This window comes from Coloeus monedula (assembly GCF_965178545.1).
Source record: "Coloeus monedula genome assembly, chromosome: 2".
Classification (NCBI taxonomy): Eukaryota; Metazoa; Chordata; class Aves; order Passeriformes; family Corvidae; genus Coloeus; species Coloeus monedula.
Window position 1 is genome coordinate 55,668,095 of NC_138782.1, and position 13,298 is coordinate 55,681,392.

Consider the following 13,298-nt stretch of genomic DNA (forward strand, 5'->3'; position numbering starts at 1 on the left):
CTATGTAGAAGCACCTTATTAAACATAATAATGTTTGTGGGACCAAATGAATAAAGAAGAAAATAAAACCCAAGAGATGAAAGAATGAATAAAGAAAAGATCAGGTGAGAGTGAACTTCATATTTTACTAAGCTGAAGGACAAATTTTACTAAGCTGCCACAAGAGGTGGCACCAATGTCCCCAACTTGCTAGAATATAGTAAATCTTCATTTTGTGTACATAAAAAGACTACGCAAGTCATATTTATTGAGAAAGGCAATTTGGTCTCTAATTTAGATCCTGGACTTGAATAGGAGTATACAGACAGATACACACATAATATTTAGCCTTAGGTGTCTTCAGATGTGTCTCCAAAATTCTATTACTATGAATTTAAAGAGTGGTTTTCCTCTAACAGCATTCTAAAGGAGAGGATGGGTCAGATCTCAGTGCTTCTCAATAGCCTCAGAGCAGTTATGTAATTTGAGACTCTCAAACTATTTGGAGTATGGGGAATTGCTGAACTAAGGGAAGAAAATTAACTATTTAGCCCCCCACTTGGAATCAGAGAGAACAATTCTAGTTCGCTTGGAAACTCATCATCAGCCAATCTGTAATATTGTCTGTGTTTCTACAGCATTGCAAGGTACATCACTAGTTATGGTTTACTTCTGTGGCTTCCAATTTTTTTCCAGTTGTGTAGTAGCTTGCATGCAAGATTGTAACCTTATTAAGTACCTTCACCATCAAGCAGCAGCGAACTGCAAAAAGCACGCTGTACTCATTAGTTGAAAGGATAAAATGAGACATAAAGTGTTACATGCTAATGAACAATAAATAACGACTTGCCCAAGGTCATGCAGATGGGGACAAGATGTGCTTAGATTCTTTTATATTTTAATTGTGGCATGCTTGCTTTTATATACATGAGGACCAGAGTTGCATGCTTAGAGTGAAAGGGAGGTCCACGTCACAAAAATGTTCTGTGTCTTTGTGTGCTTTATGTGCCTTCACTTTCTGCAAAGGGTTTACATGAGTTGACAAATTCATGGGACCTGTCCAGTCAGCTTGATAAAGATGGTCTAAAACACACTGCTGTTAACAAAGGAGGGCTAAGTTAATATAGAACTGGAGGGCCCAAATGTTAACCAATCTAATCTATTTCTGTACAAACAAACTGTAGTCCACATGACCATGGAAATCTGTAATTCTGATTTTCATTAAATTCAGAAAATATCTGTGAGATCTCTGAGAGATTTCAGAGGTTGTGACTATGACAACCCACACAGGAGAATGTAAATAAAATCCCAGGATTGTAATATCAATATTCTAATGACTAGTAAATATTGCCTTCTCTCAGTTTGTTTTCTTTTTTTTTTTTTCCCTCATCATTAGGTCTCTCACCTGTCTTCCCTGGCTTGCAAGACAGCCAGTGAGTAAGTGACCCAGAGCCACCATTCTGTTACGTGCTTGTGCTTCCCTGGCACAGCAGGCTCCAACTGTCTGATTGTGCCTTCAGGCTTTTCAGTGTTGGCTTCTGTGCCATAACCTTTTCTCTCTAGGAGATAGCTAGTTGAGCAGGCAAGAATGATAGTCACCATTCATAAGACTATGGACTATATCACCAACCACAAAAGAGAAAAAAAAATAAAACCAGTCTTTAGTCCTATCCTTTCTCACTTTTTTGCCAGTCACAAAGAGGAAAAGCTATTGGCGGACACACCAGTCAGTAAGACCCCCAGAAACCTCCTATGTGCCAGCCAAGAGCAAGCAAGGAGAAAATGCAGTTCTTTTAAGTCTGGTTTTCTCTATATTCTCTTTCCTTTTATGTCACCAACTAATGTTTGACTAGCTGGGTCCTCGTGAGGCTCTATCAATTTCAAAGTCCTGTCCTATCACCCAGTTCCTTCCTAGACTCTCGAGTGTCAGGGATACCCACAGGTCACCAATCTTCCAGGTAACCTTCCTCAACAAAGTGGAAGAAAGTCATGCAGCATTTCATTATGATCACCCGTCTCAGGCAACGAACACTGAGGAGTCATGAATCTGGTAACTCTTGGCACAAGGAGGTATAAGCTGCCCTTCTAAAGGAAAGTACAAAATCTCCCTGATAACAATGATGCTTTACTGGCAGTGGGAATTGGTTTGAATGTTAAATATTATATACACCTATGTCTTTATTATTTTAGCAGAACAACCAGGAAAACAAAAGTGTCTATATCCCTAGGATGTGACATATATGAAAGTGATACATGAATGTACTCAAGCTTTATTAAAAAGCAACATGCAATTTCCTCACAATGAAAGAGGCTGACCAAAGTCACTGAACAAGCACTTTGGAGCTGTTAATTTTTGTGGGAGAGTAAAAAATAAATTAGGAAAATGTTGGTCAATCACATTTCCATCTACCTTTCTTTCCTTCTCAGTAGTTACAAGGCCACCTGCTACCAGGGTGATATAAAAACCCACACGACTAAGAAAGAAGACATTTTCAAGTTATTTCACTTTAGACTGAGGAAAAAAGGTAATCAGAAGGTCTCAGTAATTCTTTATCAGAGTGATTTTAACAGTAATAAACACCAATAAGTTAATGTCAGAGCAAAATATTGATCAGAACATACTCTAATCCATTCCTGACCCAAACACCACTTCAAGATTATACTCAAATATGTGATACTATATTTGAATTAAGTTAATAAGAACATCAGATAGACTCTTAGTCATCATAGTGATTGTGAAGTAATCCAATCTGAAATTACCACTGTTACACGAGGCGTTGGAGTTAGAGAGGATGGTTCATGACTGCATCTGCAGTGCTGTGCTCATGCAACACTTCAACTTGATGAAGCAGCAACACCACTCCAGACTCTCAAGAAGGACTTAAAAGACCCAAGACTAATTTACACCACTATGGTATAGTCCTCCTAAAATGAATAATGTGTTCTGAGCACTTTTAGGCCCACTCATTCTGGTGGGGTGACTTAGTGGGGAGCTGAAGTAACTGCATTAGACTTAGAATATGCAATGCAGTTTTGGCATAAAGTACTGCCTGCACTCCAAAAGCAATCCCAAGGCTATGGCTACACTGGGTAAGCCATCAGTCAGACCTTGGTTTTTGACTTGGACTTCACTGGCCAAGCAGTTACCTAGGTCAGAACTGGACCCAAAGATCACTGATCTAGATTTTCATTATAAAGCTTATCTGGAAAAATCACAGGCGAATAATTAAATTGTCCTGTTAATCTTTACAATTCAAGACCACTGTCTTTTGAAAGCTAACCATAAAAAACCCCCAAAACGAAAACTGACCACAAACAAACAAAAAACCCCACACAAAATGAGAGAGACTAGAATGCGCCTCCTGAACTTTGCTGTATCTTCAATCACAGTTATGAGAATGCCATTCAGGGCAAAGCTGTTATGTAGAGTAAGAGCTGGAGAGATCTGAAGGAAAGGCAAGGAAGAAAAGTAGTCTCCTTTCCTTCCTTAGGCCAAAATACTAAGAGATCAGCTTTGGAATTTAGAAATGCTCTGCTTCACTGGTTCCTGTGAAGCCAATCTTGCCCTTTAAACACAGACCTTGGTAACAGAGCTTGGGGGAAAACAACACAGTCCTCTAATAAAGGACTTCATTGCTTGTAATGTTTACACGTAAAACAAAACCATGTCAAAAAGACCCCTGGACTAAGAGGTTTGGGCTAGATGAATCAGTTGAGTTGAAGAGCTGTGTGTATTAATCTAATTTTTGTGAATGCATCGTGGAATTGCCAAGCTGCAATTCTTGCATTAGGTAAAAACTCTACTTCATAAGCATCCATCACTATTCATTCTGACTACATTCATTCAGTTAAAATGTATACGATAAATCAAATTAAAAGGCTGCTCTTTGAAATACTTTAATCAATAAGACAGGCAGGGCTTCAGCTACACCTAGCTACAAGCTCCCAGTACTGCAGCCTCTCCGCAGCACTGACAGTGAGGCTTTATCTGTCATGGTAAGTAACTACTCCACTGCTTCAATACATAAACTGTGAATTGAAACTAAGCATCTCCAAGTAAGTATCAACAATTGAAACAGCTCCTTGCAAAAATCTGTGTGATTATCTGTGCATTGGCATCCTTCATGTAAAGTGCTTAATTAAAATGTCAGGCAAGGTTCTCAAAAGGTGACAGCTCAGACAGAGACCAGGAAGTGAGGCGATGGGATGGCAGGCTGCCCTGCAGAGCCAGGGACGGGGTGAGATGCCTGTCAGAGGTTGCTCCTCTCCTTATAGGGCAAAGTCACACACAAGGTGACTTGTGACAGACCAGTTGTCACCCTCTCTTACCATCCCAGGGCACAGCTGCAATAATGCACCACACTGGCTGACTGTGCATCCCAAAGCAAACATGCTGCTGCCCCAAGTATTTTCAATGGTTACATTTGTCGTGATTAAACCAGAGTGAGGATATGAGGCAGTACAAGGCCTGTGGTGCTTCCTGGCCACTGAAAGAGTCCCACCAGATGAAGATGAGATAGTGTATTAAAAGGGGTTTAAGAAGAGAGAAGGTGGTTTTTAGAAGCAGGACTGAGCACAGGCTTCAAGTCTGTGTTTTGGCTTCAACAGTTTCCACTGTGACTAGTGATGGGAATGGGACTGCTCCCTACTTGCATTCCAGGAGCAGGGACACATATCCCAACGTCCGTGCCCAAGGGCAGAGAAGCAGGTGCTCAGAACTGCAGACTTCATTGGCTCCATCCAACAGCAGCTTTGCTCACTTGCATTCACCAAAGAAAATTCAGGCTTTCCTTGTAAATAATTGTCTGTGAAGAAGGTTAACACCTCATGTTTTCTTGAGTTCTCCACTTTTCTGGCACACAGTGTTGTGCCCCACCAACAGGCAAAACCAACCTGTCCCAACCACTCCACTGATAGGAACCTGTTCACAGCATGTGGTTAAGGATTTACTGGTCTTCAAACCTTTTCCCTAAAACTTTCTCTGTGATGATCACTAATTTTTTTCTGCCTGCTACTTAGAAAGAGTTTCTGTTCATCCCCATACCTGTGTTTGAACCTTGCCCTTCATCTCCTTGTTGGATCACACACTAGCCTTAGTGCAACCTGCTGATAAGCAACCCAAAATATAACTATATAACCCTTATAATCCTATAAGCAATCCTAAAATATAACTATTTAGTTTCTGTACAAAACAGATGTGTGCAGAATCTTGGTGTCTTTTACCATAATTGGAAAATCCTAGGCATTAATTTCTGTCTTCAAGTACATACTCTACTTCATACAAAGTTGATGGAGGACATACAACTGTATGAGGTTTGTAGGCAGAGATAATATCACTTATTAGACCAAATAATGTACCTTGAAGTAAATAGAAGAGATTTTGAGTACCAAGCCTTTAAATACTTATCCTGGCAGGGAGAGAGAGTGAAATCTGAAATACTCTGTGTTACTTGTGTTTGAATAGCAGCAGATAAGACATTTTATATACTTTCAGAAATTTTCCCCTCTCCTGCACAGTGCACTAATGCTAGCAAAGCAGCCTGCCCTAGGAAACTCAGGGCAATTCTTAGGAGGCTCTTTGTTAAAATGGCCTCAGTTTCTTATTTCAACGAGTGTATGCTGAGTAATTAGCTTTTGAGCTTAGGAAATGCTTTGTACTCAAACTAATAACTTCAGCCACAGTTTTGGGAACTTGACAATTCTGAAAGTTTCTTTTATTCTACCTTATTCCTTATAAAATAGGTAATATGTTGCCAAATGAACACTCCAATAGAGAGAGATAACAAAATGGCCCAGTGAAAGAAAAAGGTGTGAAAAGTGGTTAGCATTTCATGATAAGGTGGAAAAGGTGGAAAATGTTTTGCTTCTTTTTAATATGGTAAATAAGTAATTCAAAATCTGTTTCAGGCCTGTGATCAAATTGGCCCTCTGTAATTTTTTAAGAGGGGGAAAGGCACAGCAGATGGAGAGGGACTGAACCAACTCTATTAAAAACCTAGTGTTGCAATTTTTTTCTAAAATGAGGCAAAGAGAATAACAGAGAACTTACCATAACAGCAGCTCGTCTGTTCAGACATTTGATGTATTTTGTTATTGTTGCAGTTACTGAGACTCAGTTTTATCTTGCGCGTGAGCACAATAGTGACACCATATTGAAATGTGTAAATATATTTTCATAAACTATGTAAAACACCTCCTCTGTACTGACAAAATGATGCACTTAGAACACATGAAATCCTGATAAAATGCTGCTGCCTTGGGTTCCAAATTCCTCTGATTCCTCATCTGAGTTTTATTGCACATGCAGTGTTATCTGACAAATATATCTGCCAGACTATTTAAAAAATACTTTGTCTTATCATTTGAACAGCTCCTGTCAATGTTACCTAGTCCTTGTTCACCCTGCTATCCCTATGAGTGATGATACAGAAATAGATGAGGTTAAGGACGGTGTGTGTAGCCCAGATCTGTAACACTGGCATTTCTTATTTCTGTCTGCAGTAAACCCGCAGTATTTTTGAAGAAATGAAGGCTTCAAAAAGGACAGTTGTAGGGTCAGGGACAAGAATTACTTTTTCTGACTTAATTTCCCTCCCCTCAATGCCTGTGCCCCCCTGATCTTCCTGGGGTTTCTGATACAAGGATGTATTGCCCCCTTGGGTACCAGCTCACACATTAAGCCCTGGTGTGCCACACAGTCGGGAGGGAGCAGAGACGGAGGGCAGGAGGAACAGGGTAGCAACAAGGTGGGAATAGGATGACTTCTATAGCCAGACATTGATGCAGAAGTCACGTATGCCCTGACGAACTACTTCTGTGGGGCCCCACACACACCAGCCTTTGGCTGAACATCAGCGATCCACAGGGCTTTGTATCCAACCGAGTGTGGAAAACACCTCCCTGGGGAAAAAGTAAAAAAAAAAAGAAGAGTGACTAAAAAATGAAACAAATGAAAGGAACTCCACCAATCCAGATGTTGGAATTTTCCAATCCCCCTAGCAAGACAAGATAAGAAGGGGATAATCCTTGTTTATATAACTTTTTTTTTTTTTTTTTTTTTTTTTTTAATAAGACCTGAGACCAACAGGCATGTTTTCACAAGGTTTGTGTGCTTCTGTAAATCCACGCCGAGAAATTTCTGGAGAGTCCGCACCCCGCTCGGGCCGGGCACTGGGCAGGGCCGCCGTCTGCGGGCACGGCTCTCCCTGCACGGCCCTTCCCGGCACGGCGCTCCCGGCACGGCTCTCCAGGGGTCCCTCGGGCAGAGCAGTGACGAGCACTGGGCCTGCTGCCCTGGCTGAGAGCCGTGCCCCTCCTGTGCCCCCGGCACGCCTCGTTGCGGGCCCCTGGCCCCGCGCAGCCCCTCGCCGCGGCGCGGACGGAGGTTCCCGGCACGGGGGCGGCTCTCGGCCCCGCGCCCCCCGCGCCCTCAGCGGGCCGGCGGCACAGAGCGCGGCTGCCACCGGGGGGCGCCCTGGCGCCGCGGCCGCCCCGCGCAGGTGGCTGAGGGGCCGGGCCGGGCCGGGGCTCCCGCAGCGCCCACGGCCCCGGCGGGCAGTGGCCGAGCCCCTCGGTGGGCGGGCAGCTGCCCCTCCTGCGGCCTCCAGCACAGTGCCCACCTGTGAATCCTTGACTCCCGGGGAAAAAGGATGAGGACTGCGCTAATCGGCGCCTAATTTCCCACCGAGCGCACGTTGCGTGGCGGGCCGGCTTAGGGCTGACCTCCCTTCCAAATAAAGCAGCGCGTCTATTTATGGCCGTGGCTTAAAGAGGAGCAGATCTCATGTACCATGTTGGAAGTTCTTGAAAAACAGCCAAAGTACAGAGGTCAAGTTTCCTGTACTGACAGCAACTTAGCGGGACGCGAGACGGCAGTGTCCTTCGTGAGGAGCTGGAGAACTGGGTCGCTGTGCATCCTTCACTAATCGCTGGGTTCCAATAATAAATTACTTCAGTCTATTTCAAAGCAGTGTGGAGGACAGAGAGAATCTGCTTGAAAGCCTGTTACTGCCTCAGCTATGGGGCCAGTGGGAGCATTGCCAAGGGGTTCGTGTTGGCAAGATGAGGGTCAGGCCCCCAATATTGCTCAGTAGATGATATAATGAATAAAAAAATACACACTTGTGCTATCCATTGGGATCTGACTCTTCATTAGAAATTAAGGGACAAGGCAGACGATATGATTGTTTGGCAAATTTCCCCAGGGTCTACTTTTAGGAAATCATAAACCCCCTTGGCGATGCCTTGCCCAAAGCCAGTGCTTTCAGTAGCTGCTGTTACTCAGAGGCAGCAGCTCTCAGTTTTACATGGAGTTGTATGCAAATAGACTCTACCAGTGTGCCCATGGAACTGCCTACTCTTGGAAAAGCTTGCATGGAAGGATTTAATGTTGACAGACATAAGTAGTGATGTCTCAAGTGTGAAGAATCTGTTGTTTAACCAACTTTATGAAGCAAAAGTGCCTATCATTAAAGTGAGAGTATTCCCTTTGGTTTTAGAAGATCATCGAGGCTTTAAACATCTATGCAATTTGGTATGCACATAATTTGATAGTCTGTTTTACAAGAAGTTGATTAGAATCAGAAAAATCACCCTCCCTAACTCCCGCAGAAGAGGGCAATGAAACGTGCGCAGATCAAACAGCCTTAAAATGGAAAAAGGATTTATATAGTGGCAAATTGGGCAATGGCTCTTAAAACTACAGCTGTATTCTTCTAAACACTCTTTTACGTTATTGGTGAGTTGGTAAGTTATAATTTACTGTCATTTGATGTAAAATTTACTGTCACGAAACATTAGCAACCACTGGCTGAAATCAGAAGGCTGCTTTTTTAAAATTCTTGGTATTGAGAGTTTTCTAGGAATGGACTGTCACTGCCTGCAGAGTGCATTTAGTTATCTCAATTTTCCCCAGAAGCATAAACTTCCTTCTTTCTACCTCTGCTAATACTTTAATATTTACTTGATTTTTTTTTTTTTTTACATTCATAAACATGTTAGTTGCTTTGTGTCTGTAAGGCAAAGAAGGCCAAGTATCACTTTTCTTACCAGCTGGGACAGTCTTAGTAATCAGTTTAATTTCCCAGCTTGATTTAAAACACTTCTATTTACACTCCCATTGTGTGGTGATATCCTCCTGTTTATGTGACCAGGTTTAAAATTTAACTACATCCACCATGCTGTTTTTCTTCCTAATTCAGAAGACATGGATTAAAAAGTAAGCAAAAAGAAAGCTCGGTAGTACTTCTTCTCCATCAAACTTGGGAAGCATGGCTAAACAGGATTACATATATTATTAGGGTCTTGATCCCACAGCCCTCACCGAACGAGTAACTTGGGCAGGAGCTTTGCCAAAGGCCGAGTGAGGGCAGAAGACAGCAACAGTTGGCACTAAATGTCAGCTGCCTTAAAATAATGGGCATTTTTCTCCAAAATATTTTAAGTAGACCTGTATGGATTTGTGTCAGTGGCTTCAGTTGGTAGCAGTTTCTGGGAGACAGGGGTCAGAGATGTCCCACTGAGGAATATTTCAAGGATATATTCCCCTTCTCCTAAGTCACTGGAAATGAAATGAAATCGGTTCCAGTGTCACACAGATCTGGATTGATGCAGCAATCTCCTGTGTTAACCCTGTGAGGTGAGAGAGAGGCAGAGGGTGACATCCACCACCCTCCCTTCCCATGTTACAAATACTTTTTACATAGGTCTTCCAGGTGAGATAATGAATATACAAAAGAACAAAGTCTACTATATAAATGAAAGCAGATTTATAAAATTACAAGTTTAATAGATAAATATAATAAATACTTTATGCATCATAACTCTGGACAACTACATTTAAAGCAAGTATGTTGGCAAGTCACAAAAAAAGTTGCACCCTTGGCAACTTTATTTTTCAGAAAACCACACTGACAGGCATATTACAATGTAACGCATGAGGCTTTATGCTGTAAGTATGCTCAAATCCCGCTCATCTACCGAGTTCACCATGACATATATATGGGTGTAGTGTATTTTCTATTTTGGAATGTCTTTTTGCACACCAACACGGTTGTACAGATAGATGTTCCACTTACCAGGGACAGTGGGGAAGAGTTTTGAAGAAAAATACTGGTAAAATGACTTCTAGAAAAACTAAAGCATTTCGTAACTTTTTATTGACATTGGCAAATTAAAATAGAATAAATTAACAATATTTTCTCAAAAAAATGTTTTGTACAAAAATACTGTCAAAATTTCCTGAAAAGCTTTCAACACAGTAGTATCTTTTCATGTACTGAATAAACTATATTAGCACAGTGTCAAAACGCTGAAGACAGAAACAAAATAAAAAATAAAAAAAAAAATCTGTGAATGTTTGCCACTAGTCAACATTCCATCCACACCATATTATAGTCTGTACATATGGGGGAGGGGGAATGGGTAGCAGACTTTTTAAGTAACAGTATTACTTTTCCTGATCTGGAAAGGTTTGGCCCACATCTGTTAAGCTTCCAGTTTAGAGTATTCAGAAAAAAAAAAAAAAATTAAGTCTGCACTGCAATGCATAGTTAAAAATTAAGCAAGATGGCAGCTTTTGTGCAGTAGTATCTGCCCTTCAAAGTTCATGCAACCAACTAATGCAATTTTTTTCCCTGTTCACTCAGAATTTGAATGCAGTTCAAGTCATTGGAAATCATCGTTTACAAAATCCACAAGATTAAGCAATTTGCCAAGATTAATATCTAACAGTTCGGCACTGTGGGATAATTATGGGCACGTTACTGCGAGGAAATTAAGAGAGGGAGGTCGGAAGGGGGGCAACCAACATAAAAAGGCAGAGTTCGCTAGATATTATTACTACAGGAGGGAAGGTGAGTGACAAAGCTACAAAAAGAAAAAAAAAGGTGGCAGCGATTTAAAAAAAAAAAAAAATTATACAAGCGCATAGTTGACTCTGCTTTCCAGATTCTCACCTTTTCAAGCCCTGAAAAGTGAGACACCGTGTCTAGGGGAATGTTTTCATTCGCACCGATAAAAGTCCTTTGTTTGTTTTAAATGAATCAGCAGCTCACCCTGCTGGGCTGCTGTTTGCAAACGAAGTCTGTCATGAAGTCAAACTCGTTCTGTCCCAACCACAGCTCGGGAAGCTCCTTGATGCGATCCAGCCCCATTTCGATGACTAAGGACATGAGGACCTCCTCGTCGATGAAGTCCGTGTCTATGACATTGGGCGGCAGCATTGCCGCGGGGACGTGGGGGACGGCGGGCGGCAAGCCGCTGCCGCCGCCGCCGCCGTGCTTGGGGTTGCAGTCCCTGAAATGCTGCTGGCTGCCGCCGTTCAGCTGGTGGCTGCCGGGGTGCAAGTCCGGCATGTAGTGGCTGTGGGGGTAGGGGTGGTGGCTGAAGTACTGGTTATTCAGCTTCTGGAGCTGCATGCTGGCGCTCAGCTGCCCTCCCGGGCTGGCGACGGGGGGGGCCATGAACTGGGAGCCGCTGAAGCGGGCGGGGGGCGGCATGCTGCCGGCCGGGTGCCCTCCGCTCACGCTGCCCGGCCCCATGGCGTGCCTCACCCCGCTGCTCGCGTTCATACTCCCAGCTCCGTAATGTATATGGTCGCCCATCAGGGCGCTGAAGGCGTGCTGCTGCGGCGGCTGCTGCTGCTGGTGGTGGTGATGGGGGGTGGGAAACTGCCCCATGCCCATCCGATGCGCAGGGTGGTGGTGGAGCCCGCCGGATCCGTCGGGGAATCGTCCGTGGTTCATGGCCATCATGTGGTCTGCCATGGCTCACCTGGAAAGTTAGCGTGTGAATACATTAGGAAAATACACCCTCCTCGGACATCCAGCCGCCCTCTCCCGGACCAGCTGCATCTGCCCGGCTCTGACAGAAATTACTTCGCTGGTCCTGCAGTCCTCTCTCCTTCCCGGTGGAGGGAAAAAAAAAATCTCCTAAAATTTACAATGTACTACTCCACCATGGAGTACAAAGGGAAAAATGAAAGGGGAGCCCGCGGAACGAAAATCCCGGTCCCCTCCGCTAATCCGGCGGGCAGCACGTCTTCCCACTCCAAGTCGCGCATACCTATCAGCGGGGAGCGTCGCATTCGGCCACCGCCGCCGCCTCCCCGCACGCTCCGGAGGCGCCCAAGCCCCCCGGCTTCGCCCGCGAAGGCAGCGGATTCCCACGGCACTCTCACTAACTTGCGGGGAACAAGCAAAGAATTGGCAAGTCCCACCTAGCCGCTGTCAGCAACTTTTGGAATTAAGTCTCAATTATTTTGGTAAAAATACGGTAATGCATAGATAAGGACGTGAAGCCAGGCAGCTGAGAAACACCTTTCCTCGCGTGTTTATACAGTCACGTTTTCTCTGTTGCACACAAAAGGGACAGCCGGCACCAGCCACGAGAACCGCCGCACTCACCTCCCGGCTTCTTTCTTCTTCTCCTTCAAAGGTGGCGGTGGAATCAAGTCAGCGAGAGTCACCCAGCATAGAGAGGGCTTCTCCGACTCCCTCTCCCCGGCGCTGACGTGACCGGCGCCGCGATCGCTGCCGCAGCCCCGGAGCTGGTTCTCGCCCCTCCGCGAGGCGCATCGGCACTTGCCAACAATGAGCTGTGTTCCTTACACGGCTTTGGCCGCGGCTAATATAGGATTTCAGAAGGGAGGAGCAAAACCCTTACAGGCAACCAGAAGTAAAACCTGGAGCAAGCGGGGCGGGGGGGGGAGGGGGGGGGGAAGGGAGGGGAAGGGGGGAGAAGAAAAGGAAAAAAAAAACCCCAAACACCCAACACCCAGCGCGCGCGCGCAGGCAGCGGGGCACACGCGTGTACAGAGACACGCGGGAAAGGGCCAGGCGGGTCGGGAAGGCACCCGCGCACCCCGTGCTCAGCGCCTCCCCCGGGAACAAAGCGGGGCTCCACGGCGGGGCGGCAGGAGCGGCACGCCGCGCACCCCGGGGCCGCTCTCCCGCCGCCCATGGCCCCGTCCGGCCCTGCGCCCGGGCATCGCCGCTGCCCCTTCCGCCCCGTCCGCTCGTGTCGCTGCAGCGCGGCGGCCGCCGACACGCGTGGGGTGAGCGCTCCAGCAGCGCTGCCCGGGCAGGGCGAGGTCCGTCCCTCCGGCGCCGCCGCGGTGCAGGTGCCCGGATCCGCCGGCGTGAGGCCCCAGAACCCGCGTGGGCGTTCTTGGGGCCGGCCCCTCTCCGGGAGGCGAGATCCGAAATCCACCTTTTTCCACGAACACGGGCGCCGCATGCGGGAGGTGTGTGTGGGGATACCGGCACGCTCCCCACTTCGCACGTCCTTCCATCTCTTGTTTTTTCCCCACTGCACCCGCG

At 45.4% G+C, this 13,298-nt stretch overlaps 1 protein-coding gene across 1 annotated transcript; it reads right to left on the bottom strand.

The window, feature by feature from the left end:
* Positions 1 to 9,809: 9,809 nt before the first annotated feature.
* CITED2 (Cbp/p300 interacting transactivator with Glu/Asp rich carboxy-terminal domain 2) lies at positions 9,810 to 12,510 on the bottom strand. The gene is made up of 2 exons (XM_082277065.1): positions 12,384 to 12,510; positions 9,810 to 11,751 (listed from the first exon to the last, which is right to left on the bottom strand). Exon 2 carries the CDS (start codon positions 11,742 to 11,744, stop codon positions 11,022 to 11,024), a length of 723 nt encoding a protein of 240 aa, XP_082133191.1. The 5' UTR covers positions 11,745 to 11,751; positions 12,384 to 12,510; the 3' UTR covers positions 9,810 to 11,021.
* Between the last annotated feature and the right edge of the window lie 788 nt (positions 12,511 to 13,298).

Excerpts from the sequence above, each read along its gene's own strand:
- CITED2 (XM_082277065.1), bottom strand. The coding sequence starts at position 11,744 with ATGGCAGACCACATGATGGCCATGAACCACGGACGATTCCCCGACGGA.